Genomic DNA, 25,048 nt, shown 5'->3' with positions numbered 1-25,048 from the left:
CTCTTGCCACCCATTCTGTCACAGCAAACAGAAAGTGGACAGACAGGACACAATACACACAAATGGCCTCAAATGACAGCTTGAAGTAGGAATGCTGCTGTATGGATTGATCTATTCAAGTGTGTTTATTCTTAGGTTTGTGTGTGTTGTGTATGTGTGTTTGTGCACCACGTGCATGCAGTCCCTGCAGCAACTAGAAGGCAGCACCAGACCTGAGCTGGAGTTCCAGACAGCTGTGAGCCGCCAGGTGGGTGCTGGGAATGGACCCAGGTCCTCTGCAAGAGCAGCCCGTGCTCTGCACTGCTGAGCCAGCTCTCCAGCCCTTTGATGTTATTTTTCAAATTATTTCATTATGAGTGTATGTCACTTGAATTTCAACAATGGTTGTGTTTATCAAGCAACTCTTAAATGTCTGAATCTTCTCCGGTTGCTTCCGTAAGTATGGGTGGGCACCGCCACTCAGCCTAGCTGAACGGCCATTTTAATTCACAGGGACGCCACTTGACTTTTTTGGTGTTTACTATTTCCTGAGGGCTGCCCACGGCCAGCATGTAGGTTGTACAAGCAGGGTTTGGGGATGGAATCTTGACCGTACCTTCTCCAGCAACTAGGTTGAGGACTGCTGCACAGTAGGTATCCAGAATAGACAAATGACGGTGATAGTAGGTGTTCAGTAACTACTGCGTGAAAGAAAGAGGAGCTTCATGACATAACAGTCTTGGGAAGTTAGGGGTGGCCTGCCTGAAGCTATCTGCTATCTCTGTATCATGCTCATGGTTCTATGTCTGAGGGAGGAGGGCTGGGCCTGGACCCTGGGTCTGAGGGAGGAGGGCTGGGCCTGGACCCCTGAGTCTGAGGGAGGAGGGCTGGGCCTGGACCCCTGAGTCTGAGGGAGGAGGGCTGGGCCTGGACCCCTGGGTCTGAGGGAGGAGGGTGGGACCAGGACACCTGAGTCTGAGGGAGGAGGCTGGGCCTGGACCCTGAGTCTGAGGGAGGAGGCTGGGCCTGGACCCCTGGGTCTGAGGGAGGAGGGCTGGGCCTGGATCCCTGGGTCTGAGGGAGGAGGGCTGGGCCTGGACCCTGGAATTCAAGGTCATTTGTGTCCTGCCTCTGTGGGGGATTGGAGCCAGGGATGAAGGTTAGAGATGAACAGGCAGAATGAGACAGGCTTTGCTGGAACTTGACCTCAGATGTCCTCCCCCTACCCTGACTACTCTCTGTGTGTGCAGTAGCCAGGAAACGAGGCAGCTCAGAGATGGGGAACCCAAGCACAGGTGGATGGACAGTGACGGGCAGGCTCCAGGGAAGAGTTCAGTGCCGGAGGCAGCCCCCTCTCACAGCATACAGTGTTCAAGGGAATGGACCAATGGAAAGCATAGAGGAAAGTTGGGGTCGTTCCATTTTTGTTTTTATTTATTTGGTTTTAGAGATAGTAAGAGTTTTTGAAGCAGCCTTCTTTGGATGAGGTTGCTGGTCCAGAGCACTTGTACTCCAGCTTCTGGACCCAGTGAGTCTCAAACTGTGACCACCAGCTATGAGAGACTCCAGAGCCAAGACCCTGGGAAGGAAGGGGGAGCCTGGAGTAAGGGCAAGGATACTGGGTCTGAGGGAGGAGGCTGGGCCTGAACTTCTGGGTCTGAGGGAGGAGGGCTGGGCCTGGGGTCCTGAGTCTGAGGGAGGAGGCTGGGCCTAGGGTACTGGGTCTGAGGGAGGAGGCTGGGCCTAGGGTACTGGGTCTGAGGGAGGAGGCTGGGCCTGGGGTCCTGGGTCTGAGAGAGGAGGCTGGAGACTAGAGTCTTAAGTGTGTGGGAGGAAGGCTGAGGAGGACTTCAGTGTCTGATGGAGGAGGCAGTGAAAGCACAGGGACATCTGGTAATGACGGGATGGTAATGGATAATCAGTTGCCCTGCATTGTTCTCTGGATCCAGTTTTGGTAATTGCACAGGTTTGCGTAGACCCCCGGGAAGCCAGGCATGGCACAACGCTCCATTCCCCAGGACACAAGGCCCTGGAGCTGTCCTCCACACACCAGGGGTCCGCCAGAATCACCCTGTGAGGAGGGGGAATGGGAATAGAATCAGCCACAGGAAGTAAACAGTTAGACAACAGCCCTCCTCACCTCTGACTCCAGCCTCAGACCAGGGTAGTTGCTTCCGTCTGCACTGCCCCCATTCCAGGCTCCCTCCGTGGATCTGATGCCCCCACCCCACCCCCCATCGTATCTCCAGATGACTCTGTGTCTCTTCACACCCCCTGTCTTTGCCTCTTTCACTGTTAGCTTTGGATTTCTGGAAGTTCCCCCAAATTCCCCTATGTACACACGTCACTTTATGCTGCTTCCACAGACCTAAGTAGTTTATTAGACAAAACAGGAAACTGAGGCATAATAGAGTTAAATCCAAAGGAACATGTGACTACAAGGCAAGGAAGCTGGGTGATTCCTGCATGCCCGTACCCCTGAAGTCCCTTCCAACCACATCCTCTGACTCTTCTGTTATTGAGATACTGGGCCTCACCTGACAGGAGTCCTTTCCGCCTTGGGGAACCCCGGCACAGACCATGCCGGATGTGATGGTTCCAGGGTAGGCCCGACGGCACACCTCCTCTGACATAATGTTGACATTCACACACTGTAGAGCATTGGGGTACCTGGCTGCGGTGGGGCACAGAAGGGTCATAATTAGAGAACTACGAACCCAGGGGTCCAGGGTCAGTCTCCTCCCTCGGACCCAGCTTTGTATTTCCAGGGTGAGGGCTCCTTACCAACGGGGCTGGCTGTGGTCCCCCAGCCTGACACCCGGCAGGGAGTCCCTGGGCTGGCACAGGATGTGGCCACAGCAATGGCCCTCACTGCTCGCCCCATCCGCACCTTCTTCTGAAGCTGCAGCAGCATCAGGTCATTGTTATGGGCCCGGGGTTGGTACTGGGGATGTGGTACCTGACGAACCACACGCACCACCTGCTGAGTCGCTTCCCACCTCCGCAGGTTGTGCTTGCCCAGGGCCACGTGAAGAATCCTGTCCCACAAACCCCAAGAGTAAACACTGGTTAAAGTCTGACCACGGAGCATGCTCCAGCCCCATTTTCTTCTGCGGTGATGAATTTCATTCAGAGTCTAACCTGTGTCCCTCTAACTGTGGGCTGAGCACCTTGTGGCCTTCCCTTCTCATGGCCTGGGCATTCTCTCTTTGCCCAACCTCATTTGACATTCCTTCCTCTTGTGTGCTATACTTAAGTGCAACTTGGAGTTCTTCACTCAGTTCCTGTGTCCATGCAGGCTTCTGGGTTTTGAGTTCTAAATAGGCCCATGAGTGAAGCTAGGTCCTTGATGGCAGGGCTCCACACTCTGAACTATGCCTCCCAGTCGCGATTCTTTTCTAGACTCCAAATCACAACCTAGCTTCTGTGTTATGCTCTGTACATGGATCTGGGTTCACAGCTATACTCTGGGCCCTGGAATTCTATAAGTTATTGACAGAAGAACAAGAGAGATCACTCACGGGCGGGCACAATGGGCAGCAGTGATGACCCACTGGTCCGACAGTAGAACCCCTCCACACAGGAATCTACGCCCAGGACCTGCTTGCAGGGCCACTTGCCACGGCTGGGAGTTCTGGATACATGTGTAGCCACCAACAATTTTATGATCTCCTTGACTCTGGACCATGGCTAGGGGCAGATGGGGAGAGAAGATGGAGAAATGTCCTCTAATCCCCAACTCTGTACCATGCCCAGCAGATAGAGACACTTCCTTGTGGTCCAACACCTAAACCATCCATCTCTTTCTGCTCCACCAAGTGTGAAATGCATGCATCATTACCCCCAACACAAACGGGGACTTCTCTGACCCTCCCTCAACTGACCTCCATGGTTTCTGTTATTGTATTCCTGTCCAACTCATCCAGGGCCTTGGTATAGCGGTCCATGGTTCCAATGAATAGTTTTGTTTTTCCATTTTCATATAGTATGCATATGTGTGTGTATTTGCATGTATATGGGCACATGTATGCATGGATGCATGTGTATTTATGTATGCACATGTATTTATGTATGCACATTTATGTATTGGGCCTGAAGGTATGTTGGGAATTTTCCTTGATCATTTTTCCATCTTATCCATTGAGGCAGAGTCTCTCATTCCAATCCAGAACTCATTCTTTGGGGGTGGTCTCACTAGCCAGCTTCCTTTGGGGATCCCGTCTCTGCCTTCCAAAGTTGGAATTCAAGGATGCCCGTCACAAACAGATGCTACTATGTGGGTTCTGGGAATCTGAACTCTACTCATGGTTGAGTGGCAAGCACTTTAACTGCTGAGCTCTCAGTGCTCCCCACAGAGTACCACATGCCACTCAGTCCTTCCTGAACACATGAGTTCCCATGTCCTTCCAAACCTTCCCACTCAGTACCGTCTCTGGGACCTCACTCTTCCAAAGTCTCCCTCCACCCTTTCGCTGTCCACTTTCATCTTCCCGGACATGACCAAAGACAGCCCCATGGGCCTCTTCAGATGGAAGCCACTTGAGGTGTCAGAACCTTCTCTAATTCCTGGTTTCCTCCACTTCCTGCGGCTGCCTTTCTCTCCAGCCCTATTCCCTGGTATCTCCAAACTTAGAATGAGGGCATGAACTTCTAGTTAAGTGAGGTCCTCAGCTACACTACTCTCTGCTCTCTCTGTATGTGGAACCCAAAGAACCTCAGGTGTCATCTATCAGGCACCATCCATCTTTTTTTTTCTTTTGAGACAGGGTCTCTCAGTGGCCTAGAACTTGCTGGTTAGGCTAGGCTGGCTGGCCAGCAGGCCCCAGGGGGCTCCTGTCTTCTCTCCCCCCAGTGTTGGAATTACAATAGTCCACTGCATTTTTTAAAAGAGTGAGTTCTAGGGGATCAAACTCAGGCCATTGGTTTACAAGGCTGAGCCATCTTCCAGCCCCTCTGGACTCTTTCTAACCAGGCTGTCTCCAAGAGCGTATTTACACCCCAGAACCCATCCCTAGCTCATCCCGGAGTCTCTTACCTAGAGCCAAGGCTTGGAGTACGGTCAGTAGAAGGAACATTCTGGAGCTGAAGGTCCAGGTCTAACAAACGCAGAGAGCAAGTGGAAGAGAAAACCAGAAATAGACTTGGGGCAGTGAGTACCACTCACACTGAGGCCCAGAACCTTGGTGACATGGGGACAGAGCTGAGTGGTAGAGGCCAGAGTTGGAGAGGATGGGGGTCACAGGCTCCTCCAGCTGTGAAGAAAAGATGTCTACCAGGCTGCAGTCACTCTGGCTCCTTGCAAGTGTAAAAGAAGCAGGGTGGTGTCTCTTCCTGGACACGCCAGCAAAGCCTTTTATCCCTGGTCTGGGCAGGTGGCCCTGCCCCCCACCGCCCTTCTGACTTTTTTTTTTTTATTACCTAGTTTCCATTCCAAGATTCTTTGCTCCCTTCCCTCCCATCTCTGGCCAGAGAAGCAGACACAGTTATTAATGGGAGCCCGCCCAGTGAAAGATGCTATAATCTGGAAAGAATGGGGGGAGGACTGATCCTGGGCAAGGAGGGTGGGAGAGCTGGCCAGCCCAGTTAAAGAGTGTGCAGCGGATGGGTAAAATCTGGGGGGGGGGGGGGGTTCCAAAGATGATACTGGGAAGGGCAGAGAGGAAGATGGATGGATGGATGGATGGATGGATGGATGGATAGATAGATAGATGATAGATAGATAGATAGATAGATAGATAGATAGATAGATAGATAGACAGAAAGAAAGAAACAGAGACCCAGAAAGAGAAGGAAACAAACCCAGAGACAGGGCCTCAGTGTGTGTGTGTGTGTGTGTGTGTGTGTGTGTAACTCAGAAAGAGAGGGGCACAGACCCAGAGAAGGCAGGAGAGATGGAAGGTGAGTTGAGGTGAGACTGTAGTGGGCCTTGGAGCTAGGGGGGTCTCATAGCAATCTGCCCCTCTTGGTCCCTCCCCCCAGCCTCTTAAAGTACCTAATGATTATAATTTTTTCCTGGGCCTTGGCAGTCCCATGCCTAGACCACGCGGTGACTCACAGCCTGCAGTCCTCTCTCTCCTCACCCCACCTCATCTCTCTCCTCACCCCACCTCATCTCTCTCCTCACCCCACCTCATCTCTCTCCTCACCCCACCTCATCTTTCTCCTCACCCCACCTCATCTCCTCACCCCACCTTGCTTCCCAGTGACTTTCTTCCTGGAGAAGCCTGTCTCTCTGGGATGGTGCTTCTCCTGGGCCCATCTACACACCTGTGGAAATCTGCATGCCTGGCTTTCTCTGAACTATTTCTGCTAACTGGGGGCTTCATTTACTGGTTGATCTGAAGGCCCAGCAACGCGATGAGTGTGGAGACACACTCATGCTGAGAGAAAGAATCTCTGATGATACAGGATCCTAGGCACAGGGGGGCAGCCCCACTGTGACAATGCATGCTGGGTGCTACACAAGGGAAAATGTCGGAGAAACCCACATCCACATGTACACACATTCAGATGGATGCCCTTGAAGGAGCTGTAAGTAAGCTTAGCATGTCTATCTCCAGGCCTTGTACTGGGATCTAGGTAGGCAGATGTTACTGTTGGGGGAACAGCACATGGGTTTCTCCTTCCTGCCTGTGAAACTAAGGCTGAGTGTGTAGTCATCTCCGTGAAAAGTTTAAAGCACAATAGGATTCCTTTTCACCAGAAGAATGCCCTGAGTGATGGGTACGGTGACTCACACCTGCAATCCCAGCACTTAAGAGGCTAAGGCAGGAGGATTACCATGAGTTTGAGGCCACCCTGGGTGATATAGTTTCATGCCAGAAGAAGAGGAGGAGGAGGAAGACTAGGAAGAAGAGGAGAAAGAAGAGGATACTGGCAAAAGGTTGGAGACAAAGCCATGAAGGAGAGAAGCCTCCATGACCCGCCAACCCATCAGAGCCTCGTCACAGAAGCGTCCTCTTCCTCTTCCCACCAGACTCTGAACTCCCAAGGTTCTCACTCAACTTGCTCAGCATCATTTTGATTTCCACGGCATGGTTACTTAACGATTTGTGATGAATGAATGAATGAATGAATGAATGAGTGCATTAATGAATGCATTAATGAACAAGTTCCAAGCTCACTGTCTGGTGGGGCAGGTCAACAAGAAACTCAATCCTTTTAGAGCCCCAGGCAAGTTCCAGGGTTCTGCAGACAAAGAAGAATTTCCCAGGATGGTGAGTGATGTGAGGAAGCGTAGTGGAGATTGTCAACAGGAGGATGGTGTGCACAGAGGCTGAAAGAGAAGAGAAAGTCAGACAAGGGTTCGATGCTGCAGGGGATCAGACGCTGCATTGTGGTGGGGTTCTTAGACAGAAGCATAGGGCACGTCGGCATGTTCACAAAGGACTCTGGGAAGGTGTCCTGCTAGAGCCAGTGCTGTGTCAAGGACACCAGAGCATACGCAGTCAGTCCAACAGGAAGAAGGAGCATCATGGAGACCCATGGAAGCCCACAGCTTGGAGGGGCTCAGAAGGAGCAGTGAGGGAGCCAGGAGGATGATGAGGAAGAGAGAAGTGTCCTGGGAGCTGAGACACGTTGTTTAGTCATCTGTTGTACAGTAGGTGTGGTTCATGTGTAGAGTGTGTACACATGTGGGTGCACATGGCTGTGTGCAGGGGGAGGCCGGAGGAGGATGTCTGGTGTCCTTCTCTACTGCTCTCTTTCTATTCCTTTCAAGGGAGGGCTTCTCACTGAGCCTGGTGCTAGGCTCGTGGCCATCAAGTCCCCGAGGGCCTCTTGTCTTCACCATCAAATCATTGGGGTTACGGGCTTGCATGCGGCCACACCTGGGGTTTTAATGTGGATATTGGAAGTTTGAACTCAGATGCTCATGCTTGAGCAGCCGGCCAGCAGCATGGAACCATCTCCTCACCACCCGAGCGTTTTACCTGCATGTGTGTGTACGTATCACACGTGTTCCTGGTGACCACAGAGGTCAGAAGAGGGCGTTGGATTGCAGGAACTGGAATTTCAGACAGTTGTGGGTCACTATGTAGGTCCCAGGAACTGAACCTGGGTCTTCTGCAAGAGCAGTAAGTGTTCTTAACTGCTGAGCCGTCTCTCCAGCCCAGCTCTGAAACACTGTTAAATGGGGTAGTGGCCTTGGAGGACAAGGACAGCAAAGAGACATCTTTGGGAAGAAAGGGTTTGAAAGGTGTGTGGGGTGGGGAAGAGTTGAGGGAAGCTGTGAAGGGAGAAGAGGAAGGAACAACCGCTGTCCTGGAAGACAGAGAGAGCAGTACTGCCCTGTGCCTTTTCCTCTCGGCTGCTTTTCAGGACATGTCAGTGGGACTGTGTGTCCACACTGTTGTGTTCCCTCAGTGTCACCCAACTTGCTCACAGGCTTTGCTTCTCTCTCTCCCTTCCTCCCTCCCTCTGTCCCTTCCTCTGTCCCTTCCTTCCTGTGTGTGTGATGTATGTATGTGTGTAAGCTAGAGGTTGTAAGCTGATGTGTAAGCTGTGATGTTGGGTGTCTTCCTTGACTACTCTCCAACTAACTCTTTTAAAAAGTATGTTTATTTATGTGTGTGTGTGTGTGTGTGTGTGTGTGTGTGTGTGTGTGTGTGTGAAGGTGCATGTGTGGAACTCAGAGGACAACTTATAGGATTTAGTTCTCTTCTTCCACCATGTGGGGATCTGGAGATGGAACTCAGGTTGTCAGCTTTGGCAGGAAGTGCCTTCATCCACGGCGCCACCTCACCGGCTCCACCCCTGGGTTTTAAAGATGGGTTTGTCTTCCTGCTTCAGCTGTGCAAGTGCTGGAGCTACAGATGTGCTCCACCATGCCCAGCTTTCCCAGCTATGTTCTTCTTATTTTCATCTTGAGATAGGGTGTCACGTGGCCCAGGTTGGCCTCAAATTTGCTAGGCAGCAGAGGATGACCTTGAACATTCTGATCTTTTGGCCTCCACCTCCTGAATTCTGGGATTTCAGGCATATGCCACCATGCCTGGTTTATCTGGTGCTGGGGATGGAACCCAGGGCTTCACGCCTCCTAGACGAGTGCATGCTAGACGGGCGCATGCTAGACGGGCACATGCTAGACGAGCGCATGCTAGAGACGGGCGCATGCTAGACGGGCGCATGCTAGAGACGGGCGCATGCTAGACGAGCGCATGCTAGACGGGCGCATGCTAGAGACGGGCGCATGCTAGACGGGCGCATGCTAGACAAGCACTACCCACTGAGCCATATCCTCAGCCCTCTAGCTCCATTCTTTATGCAGACTAGCATCTTCCTTCCCACTCTTTCTGTTCTCCAACCTACCTACCTTTCCTCTGCCTCAATGCTTTCAACTAACATTTACTTAAGCACCTACTGTGTATCTATCCAGCATGATTCCAGGTACCAGGGGCATAGCAATGAACAAAATTGGCCAAATAAGAAAAAAAATCCCTATCTTGGATTCTGAAGGGAAATAAAAATAAATGCAGTGTGTAATTACAATTATGTGTCATATATTAAGAGACTATATGGAAAGAAGCGGGGCTGGAGAGATGGCTCAGAGTTAAGAGTGAGTACTTCTCCTGCAGAGGACTGGAGTTCGATTCCCAGTACCCACTCCAGGCTGCTCACAGCTCCAGCTCCAACACCCCCTTCTGGCCTTTTAGGGCACTTTACTCATGTGCACATACACAAACAGAAACACCTATCTACACATAATAAAAATATAATAAAAGCAAATCCTTTTTAAATGGAAGCTCTGGGGTAGAAGGGTCTGGCAGATGTGAGACCACAGAGAGGCCAGACAGTATGTCTGGAAATCAAAGGGTGTGTATGTCCCGGGAAGTCTGTAGACATTACCTCATGTTGGGATTACAGATTGGGAAACTGAAGCTGATTGAGAGGAAATGGCATGTTTACCTATCTGAGGAGAGAAGGAGGCAGTGTGCAAAACCCACAACTGTACTGAATCTTTCTTCTGTCCCTTGGGGCAGCGGCGGACTTCATCAGCACATCTGCTTATGTGACCAATAGGATTTCACACCATGTTGAGCAAATTAACTCACTGGCTCCTTCCCTACCTGCGTGAGAACTGAAACATCCCAGTGTGGCTCTGACCTTTTGTTGTACTAGACAAGAAAGTCAAGATGAAGTCAGCGCCCTTGTCCAGGGTTGCATGAAGCTGTGTAGCCACATAGTGATCCGCACCTAGATGAAGGCTCTTCCCCGCTGTAGTTGGGAAATATTCAAGTGGATGGTACAGCTGGCTAAGTGGTGAGATTAGTCCCAGACAAGAGGAAGTACGTCTCTTCCATTGTCCAGAGAGGAAGAGGGAAGGGTGAGGTTATGTGTGGGTTGTGGGTCAGGCAGCAGGAAGTGGAGGATATGCCTGTCTAGTGGCTTGGTTTCTCTCTCTCTCTCTCTCTCTCTCTCTCTCTCTCTCTCTCTCTCTTTCTTTCTTTTCTGAAAGACCTCATCTTCAGGGCCACACACAATCAGGTGAGGTGGAAAGTACGGGAAATGACTGGGAATTGGTGCCCATGTTACTGCATGGGGCACTGTTTTGGTAAGTGGCTAGAACAAGGAGGCCAAGAAGGCATCTGCAGGATGGATGCTGAGCCACGGATGCTGAGCCACGGATGCTGAGTCAGGAGAGCTAAAGGTGGTCAGAGACTAGGGGAGAGGAAGAACTGAAGACAGATCTTGGTGGCGAGACCTGCCTTGGGAGGGTCAGGTCTCTTGGGGGTGGAAGAACAGCTATGGTTGAGCCATCCACAGCACCCACTGGAAGTGTCCTTCAGAGGTGGAGTTCTTCCTGAAGTAGGACTTCTTGTGGCTCAGCTGGGCTATGGAAAAGGGTATCAGGGGAGGCAGTCTGTGGCCATGGGAAGACTATGGACCTCAAAAGCTGGTAGGACCTCTCTCTCCAGGCTCCTGACCTCATGTTGCACAGTGCTGGGCTAGGCAGTCTCTGAAGGACACATCTTGACACCCCCAGCTTCCCAAGGTTCCTGCTTGTTTGTTGGTGACAGGGTCCCAAGACTGGTTTTGAACTCTGCATAGCTTGGACTCTGACTTCCTGCTTCCCCGTCCCATTGCTGGGATCACAGATGTGATTCTCCCCACCCCTTTTTTTTCAGGGGTAGGCTTCTTCCTTACACATGCTGACACATATTTTACAGGTGAGGAGACAGATTTGAATACCAGCCCTCCTGACTCAAAATCCCTCTCTGGCTTTAGAACTCATGTGACTCTTTGGTTACCCAGGCTCCCTCTGGCAAAGGAAGAATCTATGGAGTCCAAAAGAGGGCATTAGATTTCCTGGAACTGGAGTTATAGGTGGTTGTAAGGCGCTTGAGGTCAGTGCCAGGAACCCAACTCCGGTCCTCTGGAAGAGCAGCATGTGCTCTTAATCACTGAGCCATCTCTCCAGCCCCATCTGTAGATGTTTCTAAGTCAGCATCCATACCCACTGGTGCCTGCTAACACCAGGCATCCTTGAAGGCAGTGGACCTCCTCTAATCCCTCCATCTACGCTATCTCTCATTTATTTCTGTTGAAGCTCTGTGGTCCATCAGAAACCAACCAGCTGCTCAGGTCAAAAGCTGGGAGTGGCCCCCAACTCCCACCCACATCCCCACCTGCCACATTGGCAAGTCCCTTCATGTTAGCTCCAGAACAGAGAGCAGAGAATCCACCCACTTAGCTCCTCTCAGCCCCTTCCATCCAGCCTCCGTTCTCTCTCACCAGTACAGGCTGCAAACCACGCAAACTGGTCTCCGCTTTCCATGCTCACTCAACCCCCTACCACGCATGTCAAGCCCATTCTCCACATAGCAGCTGTGGTCTTAAAACCCAGAACAGCACATTGTCAAAACCCATCTAAGTCCATAATGGAATTGTAATAAATTCCAAGTGTCCCTAGGCAATCAGCATCCTTCCAAACTCACCTTTCACCATGTCCTCTGCCTCAGACCCCTATGCTTCTTTGATGTTCTTAACATGGTTGGTGTCTTCCTACCTCAGGGACCTTGTCATTGCTGTTCCCTCTCCCTGGACATACTCGCCACCCCCCTGCCCATGCCATCTCCCCTTCTCTGAACTGAGCGTTCTCTTCCTGTCTCTGTCTTTATTGTTCTCCTTCCTGTGTCTTGTTTTAATCTGTTTTATGTGTTTATTTCCTCTCTCTCTCTCTCTCTCTCTCTCTCTCTCTCTCTCTCTCTTTCCTCTCTCTCTCTCTCTCTCTCTCTCTCTCTCTCTCTCTCACACACACACACACACACACACACACACGTGTGTGTGTGTGTGTGTGTGAGTATTCATCACTGTTTAATATCCTTCATGTTTTATGAATTTAATTTAATTAATTCTTATTCAGAATACAAGTCTGTCTTCAACAACTTGAGTGTCAACTCTGATGAAGAAAATATTCACCCATTTAACCTATGCAGCCTCCATGAGAAACCTCATGAAGGGAAGGGATGTGTCTCCCAGAGGATTCGTGAGGGCAGGTACCTTGCCTACCTGGTCCATTGCTGAATCTCCAGTACCTAATCTGGTGCTTGGTGTATGTGATGGGATTATATGGATCACGCTGAATGAGTGACATTATCTTCAAACCTAATTCTAGGACTTCCGCACCCATAATTTCTTTCTCTTTAGACCTGAAGTTTGTCTCATTACTCAGCTCTGAGGCAGGGCACAGCTGGAAAAGGCCGTGGAGTGATCCCTGGGAAAGCCCATTTCTTGCTGGTCAAGTCCCCGCTAGGAGATAATGCTTCTGAACTCAGGGCACAGAATACTAGAATTAGGAAGACCTGCCACCACATTAAAAATGAATACAGGGTACTTTATGTTTCAACAGAGGTTGTTTTCCAAAGCCATAGGCTTCCTCAGGGATACCTGACTCTTCCTCCTGCCTTCCTGCCTCAGCAAGCCGCTGTCCTCTCAAAGACTCCCCAGTAAGTCCCCCTGAGTGGGAAATCTGTTTGGTCTTCCTATTAGGAGGGGTGTCTCTTGTATTTATATTGTCTTTTAAAGGATTTATTTTAAAGTGTGTGTGTGTGTGTGTGTGTGTGTGTGTGTGTGTGTGTGTATGCATGTGAGTACAGGTGCCAGAAGAGGCCAGAAGAGGGTGTCAGATCTCCTGGAGCTGGAGTTACAGGATGTTGTCAACTACCCAATGTAGGCGTTTAGAACAAAACTCAGGTCTTCTGCAAGGGCAGTAGATGCTCCCAGCGGATGTGCCATCTCTCAAGCCCTTATTTACATAGTCTTTGAATTCACACAGGAGTTTTTAAAGTTTTAAAACACACCTAGTCTCGGAAGGATTCTCAACTCCTGGTGAGAGGTTCTTTATGCTCTTGTCCCTGTTCTCGTCATCACCAAGCCTTCCACTCTCTCGAGCTCAGATCCTCAGCCTACATGGGGGCCCCAGCCCCAGTTCCCTGGCCTCTCCCTGGGAAACTTTGTCTCGGGACAGGGTCTCGTATAGCCAGGCTGGCCTCTACCTTTCCACGTAGCCGAGGATGCCCTTAAACTCATGATCCTCTGCTTCTGCTTCCCCAGAGCTGGGATTACAGCTGTGTGGACCACTACACCCAGTTTATGCAGTGCTGGGGATGGAGACCAGGGCTCCATACATGCTAAGCAGTCTACCCAATGAGCCACATCCCCAGCCTAGCCCTGTCTGCTGTGAGCCTTCTCTGGGAAGCCCTGTCCTCTTTCTACGGCAGCATCCTACCTCCCGTACCTGGAACAATGCTTCCCCACAGGGACAGGCATCTCCTGAGTTGTGGACTCAGGTCCACCACCATTCGAGCAGGCAGTTTCCTCTCTTGTCCCCTTCCTGGCCTCAGTCTTACTCAGCTCCTGGATCTATGACACACCACACTGAGCTGGGTGCCCCACCTCTCAGCTGTCCGTGTCCTTCTGAACCCTCACAATGGCACCAGTGGCTGTAACCCTCTGGTCCCAACCTGTCAGTGCCTGTACCTGCTTCCCCACCGGAGGGAGAGCCCACCAAGGGCAGGGGCCAGGGCTGACTCAGTTATTTCCCCACCACCCTAGGCTTGGCAGACTGGGAGCAGTCAGGAAATGTCTGCAATCCCGATCCTTATCTTTCCCCTGCTGGGAGAGCTGCAGGGCTTGCTTCTGCATCTCCTGCCTGCCCCTCACCTCTCTCCTCTCTCCCCGCTGGCCTGTCCTCCACTCTCAGATTTCAGGCTAGCCATCCCCTCTGCCAGGAACACTTTCCCGCAGTCAGCAAACCACTGTGGCCCACTTTACATGGTTCTGTGCTGGGGCAGGGCTCTCTCCCCGAGGCCACCCCTTTTCTGCTTAAATGGACAGGACACAGTCCCCACTGACACCTCTCGGCACCTGACTGCTGCAGAATATTGTGCCATGTAGCCCTGTCTTCTCCCTCTTCATTTCTTCCCAGCTCTCTTCTCTGGCCTTTGTCCTGAGCAGCTTCTGCAGTTAGTTGCATCATGGGTCTCATACTGAGTCTGAGCAAGGCATGGACACAAGCATCTTTGTGTGAACTTCTCCAGTTCCAGGGCTTTCTAGATTTGGAGGCCGGTGCTGTCTGGGCTCAGGCTGGAAACCCAGCTTTGGGGTCAAGGCCACCTGGTGAGCAGATGTGGTCGCAGCGCCCTCTTGTGGTCAAATCTGAACACAGCACCTTCCCAACACTAGAAGCCCAAGAGGAGGGCAAAGTCCCAGGGACGCTCCAGAAAATGAGAGGCGCCCTGATGTATGCATCAGGAAGCAGGTCCTCCGGTTCCCAGCGTAAGGATCAAGAGCCCCTGCCCCCTCCCCGAGTCACTGCTATGTGACTCTGGGAAAGTTATAAAGTATTAAACACACATTACTCTCATATTCCTGCACTAACAAGGGAGGAACGCCTTCTTGGCACTAGGCCAGCCCCACAAACACACAAGCTTGGAGCTGTACAATCTACCTGGAGAATATTCAGCTCTGTCTACCCCAGTCCCTCATCCCCACTTCTTATCCACAGCTGCTTCTCTTTATAGCAGTCAAGCGATTTTTCTGGAATAGAAGCCCTCGGAAGACTGGCCTTCACTGTTAGAATAAAACCCAAGTATTCGACTGCACACACCTGGTCCAGCTCCAATGTGGCCAATGGAACCCCCTGCTGGATCCCTGGAAGGAATCAAGGTTATTCCCATACCCTAGCTGCTGAATTGGCAGTTCCCTCCTCCAGAGGGAGCTCTTCCCCAAGAAATCTTTGAGATTCGTCCCCTTTATGTGGGTGGGTCCTGCTTCTTCCTCCCTTCCTCTATTCTACTTAAAACAAACAAACCTTTGTGCTGGAGATGTAGCACGGAGATAGACTGTGTAAAATCCCCAGGAGGTGTGGCTCAGTCATAGAGCCCCTGCCTAGGTCTCCAGTGAGGGGCTGGGGGTGTGGCTCAGCATGTTAGGCCCTTCATTCAATCTCCAGCATTGAAAAAGAAAAAGTGACAGTCACAATGGCCCAGTATTTATTTGTATATTGTCCTTTTCTCCCAGGCTGTAAATGCCTGGAGGGAGGGGCTCCTATCTCTGCCCACTGCAGCTTCCTGGCACCTAGAGGACCAGACAAAGGAATGTCCAATATTTGCTTAATGAATAACTGACATGGTGCTTAATAAGCCCAGGGGAACTGAAGGAGGCAAGGCATCCATTTCTCCCTTTCAGGCCTATCTTCATTAGCAAACTGGGTACCTATTGAGTTCAAGAAGTCAACAGGTCACTTCCATGAGGACAGGACCGCAAAGACTAAGGAGCACCCTCTGTCCAAGGTTCGGGGAGGATCAGGGAAGGCTTCTAGTACTCTAGTGCAGGAGACAGTTAGCTCTTGAGAAGCCAGGTCACACGTGGAGGGGAGACTGGCACCACCACGTCTCTTGGGGAAGTTTCCTCAGCCTCTCAGTTTGCTATATGGCCGGGCAGCACCCAGAAGCCTGGAGCCCCCTGGTGGCCAATCCTAAAATGCAGACCCAAACTGGACATGGTTGGCCAACTCCTTTGACCAATGGCCTCTCATCTCTCCAGAGATCTGCTGGGGTGAAGGCAAGCCAGTTCTATTCTCACAGGAGGAAACAGTAGATTAGAGAGGTTAAGGCGGGGACGTGGCACAAGTTCTGTCTCCAGAGTCCAGGCTTGGAGTGCCTTCCTCACCCACAAGGCAGTCACCCTCCCACAAGAGATACCAGGAGTAGACAAGGGCTGGTGACAGTCCCCGTGGCCTTCCAGCTGAGTGACCAAGAGCCATGTACAACCATGAGGTTGCCAGAGGGAAGAAACAAGAAGGTATCTATAAGCATGACAAAGCCAAGCTTAAAATGAAACCCCTAGAAAGCATGTGTGTGTTCAAGATACACATGCTCACCCTGTTAGGTTTCCATTGCTGTGGTAAAACATCATGACCAAAAGCATCTTAGGGAGGAAAGGTTTTATTTCTCTCATCTCTCAGGTCACACTCCATTAGCAAGGGAAGTCAGAGCAGGAACTGAGGCAGAGGCCATGGAGGAACACTGCTTACTGACTTGCTCAGCCTGCTTTCTTATAGTACCCAGAATCACCTGCCTAGGGACTGCACCACTCACAGTGGGCTGGGCCCTTCCAGATCAATCATCAATCAAGAAGATGCCCCATGGGCTTGCCTAGAGGCCGATCTTATGGAGGCATTTTGTCAGGTGATCCCAGCCTGGGTCAAGTTGGCAGAATAAAACCAAAAAGAACCAACCAGGATACTGACCCAACAGTCATACGAAAACCATGCAAACTTGGTTTGGAATGTGTCAGCTCAGCAGACCACTGTCTTCCAAGGACTCACAGGCTAAGAACGTCATCAGATGCTAGCAGCTGAGACCCACAGCAGGGATCTCCCAAGCCTTGCTATGACCTGCCTACACCAGTGTGTTTGGCTAGCAGCTGAGACCCACAGCAGGGATCTCCCAAGCCTTGCCAGTGTGTTTGGCCAGGTGGCTTGATTAACGACCGTCTGTTGATCTAGGGCTGTAAACGTTTGTGTAACTGCTTCCACAGCAGCGTTCCGGGGGCAACCTGAATCCATGCACCCGGCCATGGAAACCCTCATCTGGTTCAGAATAGGCTTTCTCTGATTCCCTTAGGAGCAAGAGCTGTGTCTTACCCCGATAAAAGGGGCATAGTGACGACTGTGAATATGTTTCTACTACTCGTTTCGCTTTGTTTACCTGACCTGGGCAAACACAGTGAGAGCCAGGGCTTTCCTGAGCCTACAGAAGTGCGCAGAAATGCAGTTGTTGGCTTCTTCTCCCTCAACTTCTCCAAGGTTCAGGTTGCTGCACATGGCACGGTCCTCCCATGAGACACAGTCACTTCACAGGGCTCAGGTCCCCTAAGACACAGGTAGCTCTAGAAGGGCAGGACACTGCAGGGCAGTCACTTCACAGTGCACAGATTGCTTCCCAGGCACAGGGCACTACAGGGTACAGTCACTTCCTAGGGCACAGGGCAATGTAGAGTACAGGGCTTAGGTCACTCAGTGGGGTTCAGGTCACTCTGCAGGACACAGGTGGCTCCTGCCTGGCCCCCTCCATCCCGGCACAGGGTGGCTCCATCTCTGGATTGCTCACAGGTGCAGGGTCCCCGTGGGGCCACAGGGTCACTGGTGGCCTGGCTCCGGTTCCCGGGCACTGGTGGCTGGGCTTGCAGCACGCGGCGGCCCTTGCCAATGGCCAGGCGTGGCAGGCCTCGGTTGAGGCCATCCAGGAGCGCACAGGCCTGGCAGAGTGTGTGACTGGCCAGCGCCCCGCAGCGGGAGCAGGTGCCTGGAGGAGGCGGCCGAGCCGCCGGGGCAAGAGCGAGGCGCTCGGCCGAGTGCACGAGGTCCAGCACTGTGGATGGCCGCGCCGCCTCCAGCTGCTTGAGCAGGTCGCGAGCGTGGCCACGGAAGGCCTCGGGCGCGTACACGCACTCCTCGGAGAAGTAGCGCAGGCGGCGGAAGTGTGCATACAGCACCACCTCCTTCTGCGAAGCGAACTGCAGCGGCCGGCACCGCGGGAGTGCGCACCCCTCGCCCCCAGAGCCCAGCACTCCGCCCCGTGCCAGCCGCCCCGTATCACCACGCAGGAAGTTCATGAGCACTGTCTCCGCCATATCGTCAGCATTGTGGCCTGTGGGAGAGAGCTTGGGTGAAGGATGGGGACAGACAAGAGGGGCCGGGAGGGGGCGCCAAGAACCCCTGGAAATGGAAAGTGGAGGAGGCTGTTGGGAACCCCTGGACCAGGAGACTGAGGAGAGGATCCTGTAGATAGAACCTCAGTAATGTGATAACGGAGAAGGGACCATAAAGTGGGGACACAGAGAACCCAGAGAGAGGAGGGGGCGGTGGAGACACCATGCCACCCCACTGCCTCGCATGATACCCTACCCCTCCACACCCTTCCTGTGCTCACCTGTCACGATATGTGTAGCTCCCACTAGGCGAGCGCCCTCCTCCAGCGCCCTCCTCCGCAGCACCCCGCAGAAGGTGCAGCAGGAACGGCTGCAGCCGGAGCCGGCCGTGCTGCGGGCCACGGCGTCCATCGTCCAGCCCCCAAACAGGTCTGCATAGGCCACGATGGTGAGCGGCAGCTCCCAGCGCGCTGCCTGGCTGCTCACGGCCTCCAGCGCTGCGTCACGGTAGCCGCCGATGCCTTCGTCCACCGCCACCAGGTGCAGCGTGATGCCCAGGCGCGGCGTGAGCTCGCGCAGCACGTGTGCCAGTACCGTGGAGTCCTTGCCGCCCGAGGCGCCCACGGCCACCACGGCACCCGGGGGCAGCAGGCGCCCTGCGAGCACCGTGTGCAGCACCTCGGCCTCAAAGGCCGCACAGAAGCAGGAGCCGCACAGCGCCTGCCCCGAGCGCGGGCGGCGGAGGGCAGCGCGGGCCGCGTGGCAGGAGGAGCACGTTGGGGCTGGCATCGCGGGAAGCTTGTGATGTCTACACTGTGAAGGAAAGAGTAGGAGATCATCTGGGGCGTCTACACTGCAGGGCTGATGGGAGAGAAGAGGGGTCATAAGAGATACCCACACTGCTGGGCTAATGGAAAAAGAAGGGAAGCTGGTCACCCAGGATGTCTGCACTCTAGAGCTGAAGAGAGAGAGAAGCGGGTCACATGGATAGTCTATGTTGTGTGGAGGCTGCGGAAATGATGTCCTACCCAGAGTGGCCCTTGCACAGGGGAGACTAAGGGAAGGGCAGCTTCTTTCTGCATCAAGAACACAAAGATCTGACGATGTGATTTCAAGGGGGCAGGGAGGAAGACATGCAAGAAGTGGGGTGCCTTTAAGAACGCGTTGCACAGTTTTGAGGTCACTATTGTTACAGCCTTGACCATGGAGACACTGACTTTGACTTCCAGTGCTGACCAGAACCCGGAAGAGCCTGCTATTCGTAGACAGAGGGCTACAGATGTTTGGATTTTAGTAGAGGAGGGAGGACAGCACCCCCTGAAAGGCATGGTGCTCTCCTCCTCTAGGCACACAGCAGCCTCCTGCACCACCTCTAGGTTACCAGTTGTGCTGAACCAGTAAAAACTTTCCAGGCTCAGTCCCCCCCCCCCACGCCCCCCCAGCACCGCATCTCCAGCTTGGACTATTCAGTAGCCTCTTGTCATTCCGAGCAGGCACAGCTGCCCTGGGATTCACCACAATGATCAGGATTATCTGGCAACTGCCGACTTACTGTCACTATGTCTCACGAGGGCAGGACCAGTGCCACTCAGCCTTCAACCCCCCCCCCCCCCCAATGCCCAATTCCTTTCACCAAATGATGTTCTACAGGGAAGTGAAGCTCCCCCCTTCCAGGCATTCAGACTAGACGCTCTGGGGTCTAGGACCACCCTGATCACTCACCCTGTTGGGGGCTCAAAATGCAAAGTCCAGTCTTGACTTGCTTTCCAAAGTTCCTAATCCATCCTCAGAACTCATGTTCAGATCCCCTAAAAGAGTACAGCCAATCCTGTTTATGGCTTCAAAAGAGAGGGGGGAGCCAGATACTTCCCACCTACTCCATGGCCAGCATGCTTGTCTGGGTCGTTAGTCTCTGCCTTGATCTCCTCTCCTTTACATTCGCTGTTTTGCATGTTAACAATCAGCAGATCCAGCCCAGTTATCTTTCCTACATTCTTCCGTGACTGAGGTTAGCACTTGCCGACTCACAGCCTGGGAGGCCCTGTGGATCCTCCCCTTTACTCTAAAGTATCCTAGGAACACACCCCCTTTGGCCCAAAGAGTTCTTTCCCATTGCTGAGCCCAGCAAGTAGCTCTCAGAACTCACTCATCCCTCATGACTGAGTATTGCTCTTTGAAATATTTCCTTCCTAGCTTTTGATTCTATCCTCCCTTTAATCCTAGCACTCAGGAGGCACAGACAGGTGAATTTCTGCAAATTCCAGGCTAGCCTGGTCTACATAGTGAGTTCCAGGCCATTCAGGACAACATGGTGAAATCTCGTCTAAAAACAAAAACACAACAAACAAAAAAACCGAGGGGGTGCCTCCGAGTGGCCGACTTTCCATAAAGGGCAGAGGAGAGGTCTCCAGAACTATTTAACTGGGAACAATAGAAGGCAGATGGTCTGCCACCACCAGGTGAACAGAGAGGCCTGGCAAGAGACCGGATTAGAGGGGGATCCTAGTCAGAACACGAGTTGGCAATCATAAAGGCGAGTGCTAAATCCCTTGAGAGACCTTCAACTCTCCGGTGGCACCACAATCCCGAGCTCGCTCGACCCGGAGCAAAAGGAACACTAACCTGTCTGGGTGGAATGGGCTCTGCACTCTGCCTGCCACGCGGAAGCCTGGAGCGGAAGCTGCCCTGAGACTACAACTCCCACAAGCCCTTGGACTGCCTTGTCTACGACTACCAGAATGCAATAGCTCCAGCGGAACGCCTGTAACTCTACAGCAGCTTGGACTACAATTCCCAGCAACACTTGAGGGCACGGCTTTCCTTCATCCTATGGCTCCCAAAACGTAGTGCTCCTTAAGGTGCACACGCTGGTGTGGAGACCGAGCTCAGGGTACTGCTGTTGCCCTGGCAACGCGAGGTCACCAGGTGAGATGCTTTAAATCAGAAGTGGCTGTGGTCTAATTTCTTAGTTTTGCGATTTATTATATGCTACCGCTGCTTCCTTTTTTTAAAAAAATGAATATAGACCTCACTATATAGACCAAGATGGCCTTGAACTCATAACCCCACCTGATACTGCCTCCAGAATGCTAAGATTAAAGGCGTATGCCATCTTGCCCCTTTCTATTTTCTTTCTTTTCTTTTTTCTTCAGAAAGGTGAAAGGAATCCAGATGACTCACAGCTACACAAGCTATTGTAATATACATCAGTAAATTGTCATTGTGTGCTGTTTAAGGTTGCCCAGAACCTGGCTCTGGAGGTGGGATTACCTGCTCCATCCTTTAGACCCAAGCATTTGTTCAGCTGCCAGCTGGCCTCCTGGCCTTGTGAGAAAGAGAGGGAGAACAGCCAAATAGCCAGAGATGGAAATGCTGTGTCCTTGAGAACAGGAGATGTGAACCATTCTCAGATACCTCTGCTACTGCTCATCCCGTGTGATATAAACTAAAAATACCTGTTGTGGGAATGGCTGTTTCAGAGACGGTCTTCCCGGGACCCTCGTCTTCAGCCAGATGCTTCTGCTGACTGTATGGTTCCCCAGCTTCCCCCGATCTGTTTCTGCTGGATGTTTGTTACATGTCTGATCTGGTGCCCCATTGTCTCTCTGCAGTCTGCTGTTCGTGAACTTGAAATGAGAAGCACTGCTATTGTGGATCATTCCCCAGTTTGAGACAGCTGTCTCTACACACTGAACCGCACTCCAGCTCCTCACTAGAGGTTTCTAGGCAGGAACTCTATCATTGAGCCACATCGCAGCCTCCCACTGGGGAATGCTAACCCAGTGCTCTACCATGGAGCTATGCTCCCAGCACCTTCCTGGGGAGATTCTAGGCAAATGTTTTAACACTGAGCCATACCCAAGCTCCACACTGGTGGATACTAGGCAAGCACTCTTCTGAGCTATAGCCTTAACATGTGCCCCTTCCTATGCTTTTTATTTTTAAACAGAGTCTCACTATGTGGCCCATGTAGACCTCAAATTTACAATCCTTCTGCCTTTGTCCTCCAAGTAGCTAGAATTACACCTTTGAGCTACAAGGCTGGGTTCAGCTGCGTGGTAGATAGACCTAGACCAGTGGTTCTCAACCTTCCTGATGCTGTGACCCTTTAATACAGTTCCGTATGTTATGGTGACCCCCCAACCATAAACTTATTTTCTTTACTACTTTGTTTCTGTAATTTTGTTACTATTATGAATCATAATGTAAATATCTGTGTTATCTGATGGTCTTAGGTGACCCCTGTGAAAGGGTCATTCAATCCAAAGGAGTCACGACCTACATGTTGAGAAATGCTGACCTAGACCGTGGGGATGATGTTTCAATACCATAAACAGAACCAGCTCAGTTGTCTGACCAGTCCACTCTGTCCTGTGGTCCTTGTGTGTAGCATGAATTCTAATTGGTCTTGATAATAAAAACCCATAGCCAGATAGCAGGGTAAATGCTGAAAGATCAGAGAGACAAAAGAGCAAGCCACAGCCACCACATCTTACCTCACCAACTCCGCAGCCTGAAAGAGACTGAGCTCCTGTCTCCTCCCACCTTATATTCCTTCTCTGTCCAGCCATATCACTTCCTGTCTCCACCTCCCTAGTGCTGGGATTAAAGGCGTGAGATCCCAAAGGCTGGGATCAAAGGTGTGTGCCACCACTGCCTGGCTCTCTTTTAGACTGGATCAATCTTGTGTAGCCCAGAGTGGCCTTGAACTCACAGAGATCTGTCTGCCTCTACCTCCTGAGTGCTGGGATTAAAGGTGTGCACCACTGCCTGGCCTCTACCTCCTGAGTGCTGGGATTAAAGGTATGTGCCACCACTGCCTGGCCTCTATGGCTAATGTGGGGCGTTTACCCACCACCCCCACAGTTCCCCAGAGTTTTCTTGAGTGCGAGCAGCAGGAAATATTAGATAGGATTTATTGCGGAGAATCTTGCGGAGATAAACAGAAAATAAAGGATAGCCTCGAGAGGGCCTGGAACCTATTCCAATGGGCCCCGACTGTCTCTGCCCCAGGGTTTTTATAGAGATGCCAAGGGGTGGAGCAAAAGACCTTCTCCCCCAGCACAGCCAAGTGCAGACCATCTCAGACACCTGCACTCAGGCCCGTGGTCCTAATCATCCTCTATGTGGACCTGCTGGGTAAAGCCACGAGGAACCCGAGAATGGGCTCCTACAGGCTAACTAGTGGCTTAGCTCTGTACTCTGATCTTCAGGCAAGCTTTATTTGGTGTGTTTATGGCTCAATGCCCTAATTTGCTTCCTAGTTGCTGTGATAAAACACTGACCAAAATGAACTAGCATTTATTTTAGCCTACAGACCACAATCCATCATCAAGGGAAGCCGTGGCAGGAGCTGAAGTCAGGAGCTGGAGCAGAAACCATGGAGGAACTCTATTTATTGACTTATTTCCAGGCTCCCATTTAACGGCCTTTTTTATGCTGGGAGGACCATCTTCCCAGGAGTGGTGCCATCCACAGGGAGCTGAGTCCTCCCACATCAGTCAACAATCAATAAGATCCCACATGGGCTGATCTGACTGAGGCTATTTCTCAGTTGAGGTTCCTTTTGTCTCTGCGTTACAAGTTGATAACCTAGCTTAACCATCACACCGAGGGAGGGACAGCTGACATTTGCTCACCAGTGTCAGTTAAGTAGAAGCTATCACATTTCTGTCCCAGATACTGCATTCCCTGTGGCACCACTACCTTTCAGGAAAATATCACACATGGGAGCTGGGGATATACCTCAATCCATAGAGTGTTTAGCCATGAGTTCAAGTCCCAGCACTGCACAGACCACATGTGGTGGTACATAACTGTAATCTGAGCCCTTGGGATGTGGAAGCAAGAAGAGGATGTGGAGTTCAAAGTCGCCTGTGGCCACATAGTGAGTTTGAGGTCTGCCTTGCTTATGTGGGGCCTTCTCTTAATCAACCAGTAAGTAAAATTTAAATGTAATCCGTTCAGTACAGTATGTAGAAAAGTTACTGGGAAAAGTAAATTCTCATCTTACTTTTCTCTATTATTCATGGTTACTGTGGCTTTCTTCACCTTTTTCTGAGCATCAAAACTTATTCATTTCCTATTTGATTTAAACCAGCAAGGCTGCATTTGGATCACTCCACTTCCAGTTCTGCTCTGGGCTCTTTCAAGAAGTTAAACTTGAGATGGGGAACTTGGCTGGGTTTGGATGTGTGACCTCAAGTGGTCACCCACTGTCTTAGTTAGGGTTTCTACTGCTGTGAAGATACACTATGACAATGGCTGTTGCAGGGTATTTACTCACTCTGTGAACCCCGAGATTGCATTATTTACTGGAAAAACCTGTTTCTAGTTGTGGCTCAGCCCTAGCACGCACCTTTTTCTGCTTAAATATTGTAAACAGGATTAAATAAAGTCAAGAGGCAGAACAAGCAACTAGTTGACAGGAAGTGAACATAGGGGAAAAAACCATAGAGGGTAACAGGGAGTCAGGATAGAGAGACACACAGGAAGTGGGGGGGGGGGACATTGAGTTTGAGGAGGTTGTTTGGAGATGGAGTAAAAGAAGAAAGTCTTCTGGGATGTCTGCTGAGGAGGAAGGTTAGCTGGGTGCTTTCTCTGCCTCTCTGAGCTAGCAGGCTTTCACCCCAGCATCGGCTCCCAAGTCTTTATCAGTAAAATCAAATGACTGAGATTTTGTTAAAAACAACTCTTTATAAAGGAAAATATTTGGTGGGGCAGCTTACAGTTTCAGAGGTCCGGTCCATTATCATCAAGGTGTGACATGGTGCTGGAGCTCAGAGTTAATATTGATGGGCAGGCAGGCAACAGCAAGTGAACTGAGACACTCAAAGGCATGGCTTGAGCACATATGAGACCTCAAAGCCCACTCCACAGTGACACACTTCCTCCCACAAGGCCACACCTCCTA

The 25,048-nt window shown here is 51.5% G+C and overlaps 2 protein-coding genes and 1 long non-coding RNA gene across 3 annotated transcripts; 1 reads left to right on the top strand and 2 right to left on the bottom strand.

Moving 5' to 3' along the window:
* Positions 1-1,676: 1,676 nt before the first annotated feature.
* Positions 1,677-5,282, bottom strand: Klk14 (kallikrein related peptidase 14). The gene is made up of 5 exons (XM_059253409.1): positions 5,015-5,282; positions 3,501-3,669; positions 2,764-3,017; positions 2,517-2,653; positions 1,677-2,050 (listed from the first exon to the last, which is right to left on the bottom strand). Exons 1-5 carry the CDS (start codon positions 5,052-5,054, stop codon positions 1,898-1,900), a joined length of 753 nt encoding a protein of 250 aa, XP_059109392.1. The 5' UTR covers positions 5,055-5,282; the 3' UTR covers positions 1,677-1,897.
* Positions 5,283-16,950: 11,668 nt separating this feature from the next.
* Ctu1 (cytosolic thiouridylase subunit 1) lies at positions 16,951-18,942 on the bottom strand. The gene is made up of 2 exons (XM_059253408.1): positions 18,417-18,942; positions 16,951-18,134 (listed from the first exon to the last, which is right to left on the bottom strand). Exons 1-2 carry the CDS (start codon positions 18,922-18,924, stop codon positions 17,497-17,499), a joined length of 1,146 nt encoding a protein of 381 aa, XP_059109391.1. The 5' UTR covers positions 18,925-18,942; the 3' UTR covers positions 16,951-17,496.
* A 1,962-nt stretch (positions 18,943-20,904) lies between these two features.
* Positions 20,905-22,298, top strand: LOC131902414 (uncharacterized). Its single transcript, XR_009377082.1, has 2 exons — positions 20,905-21,060; positions 21,747-22,298. It is a non-coding gene; the product is annotated as an uncharacterized LOC131902414 (long non-coding RNA).
* Positions 22,299-25,048: the final 2,750 nt, after the last annotated feature.

This window comes from Peromyscus eremicus, chromosome 1 (assembly GCF_949786415.1).
Source record: "Peromyscus eremicus chromosome 1, PerEre_H2_v1, whole genome shotgun sequence".
In the NCBI taxonomy this organism is placed as follows: Eukaryota; Metazoa; Chordata; class Mammalia; order Rodentia; family Cricetidae; genus Peromyscus; species Peromyscus eremicus.
The sequence above is the reverse complement of the archived record's forward strand: the minus strand, read 5'-3'. Positions and strand labels throughout refer to the sequence as shown.

Bases quoted from the DNA above. Each gene is read 5' to 3' on its own strand.
- Klk14 (XM_059253409.1), bottom strand. From the start codon at position 5,054: ATGTTCCTTCTACTGACCGTACTCCAAGCCTTGGCTCTAG. The intron at 3,018-3,500 runs GTGAGTGATCTC...TTTGTGGGACAG, and splicing joins GCTGCCCATTGTGCCCGCCC to GATTCTTCACGTGGCCCTGG. The intron at 2,654-2,763 runs GTAAGGAGCCCT...GCCCCACCGCAG, and splicing joins GACCACAGCCAGCCCCGTTG to CCAGGTACCCCAATGCTCTA.
- Ctu1 (XM_059253408.1), bottom strand. From the start codon at position 18,924: ATGCCAGCCCCAACGTGCTCCTCCTGCCACGCGGCCCGCGCTGCCCTC. The intron at 18,135-18,416 runs GTGAGCACAGGA...TCTCTCCCACAG, and splicing joins AGCTACACATATCGTGACAG to GCCACAATGCTGACGATATG.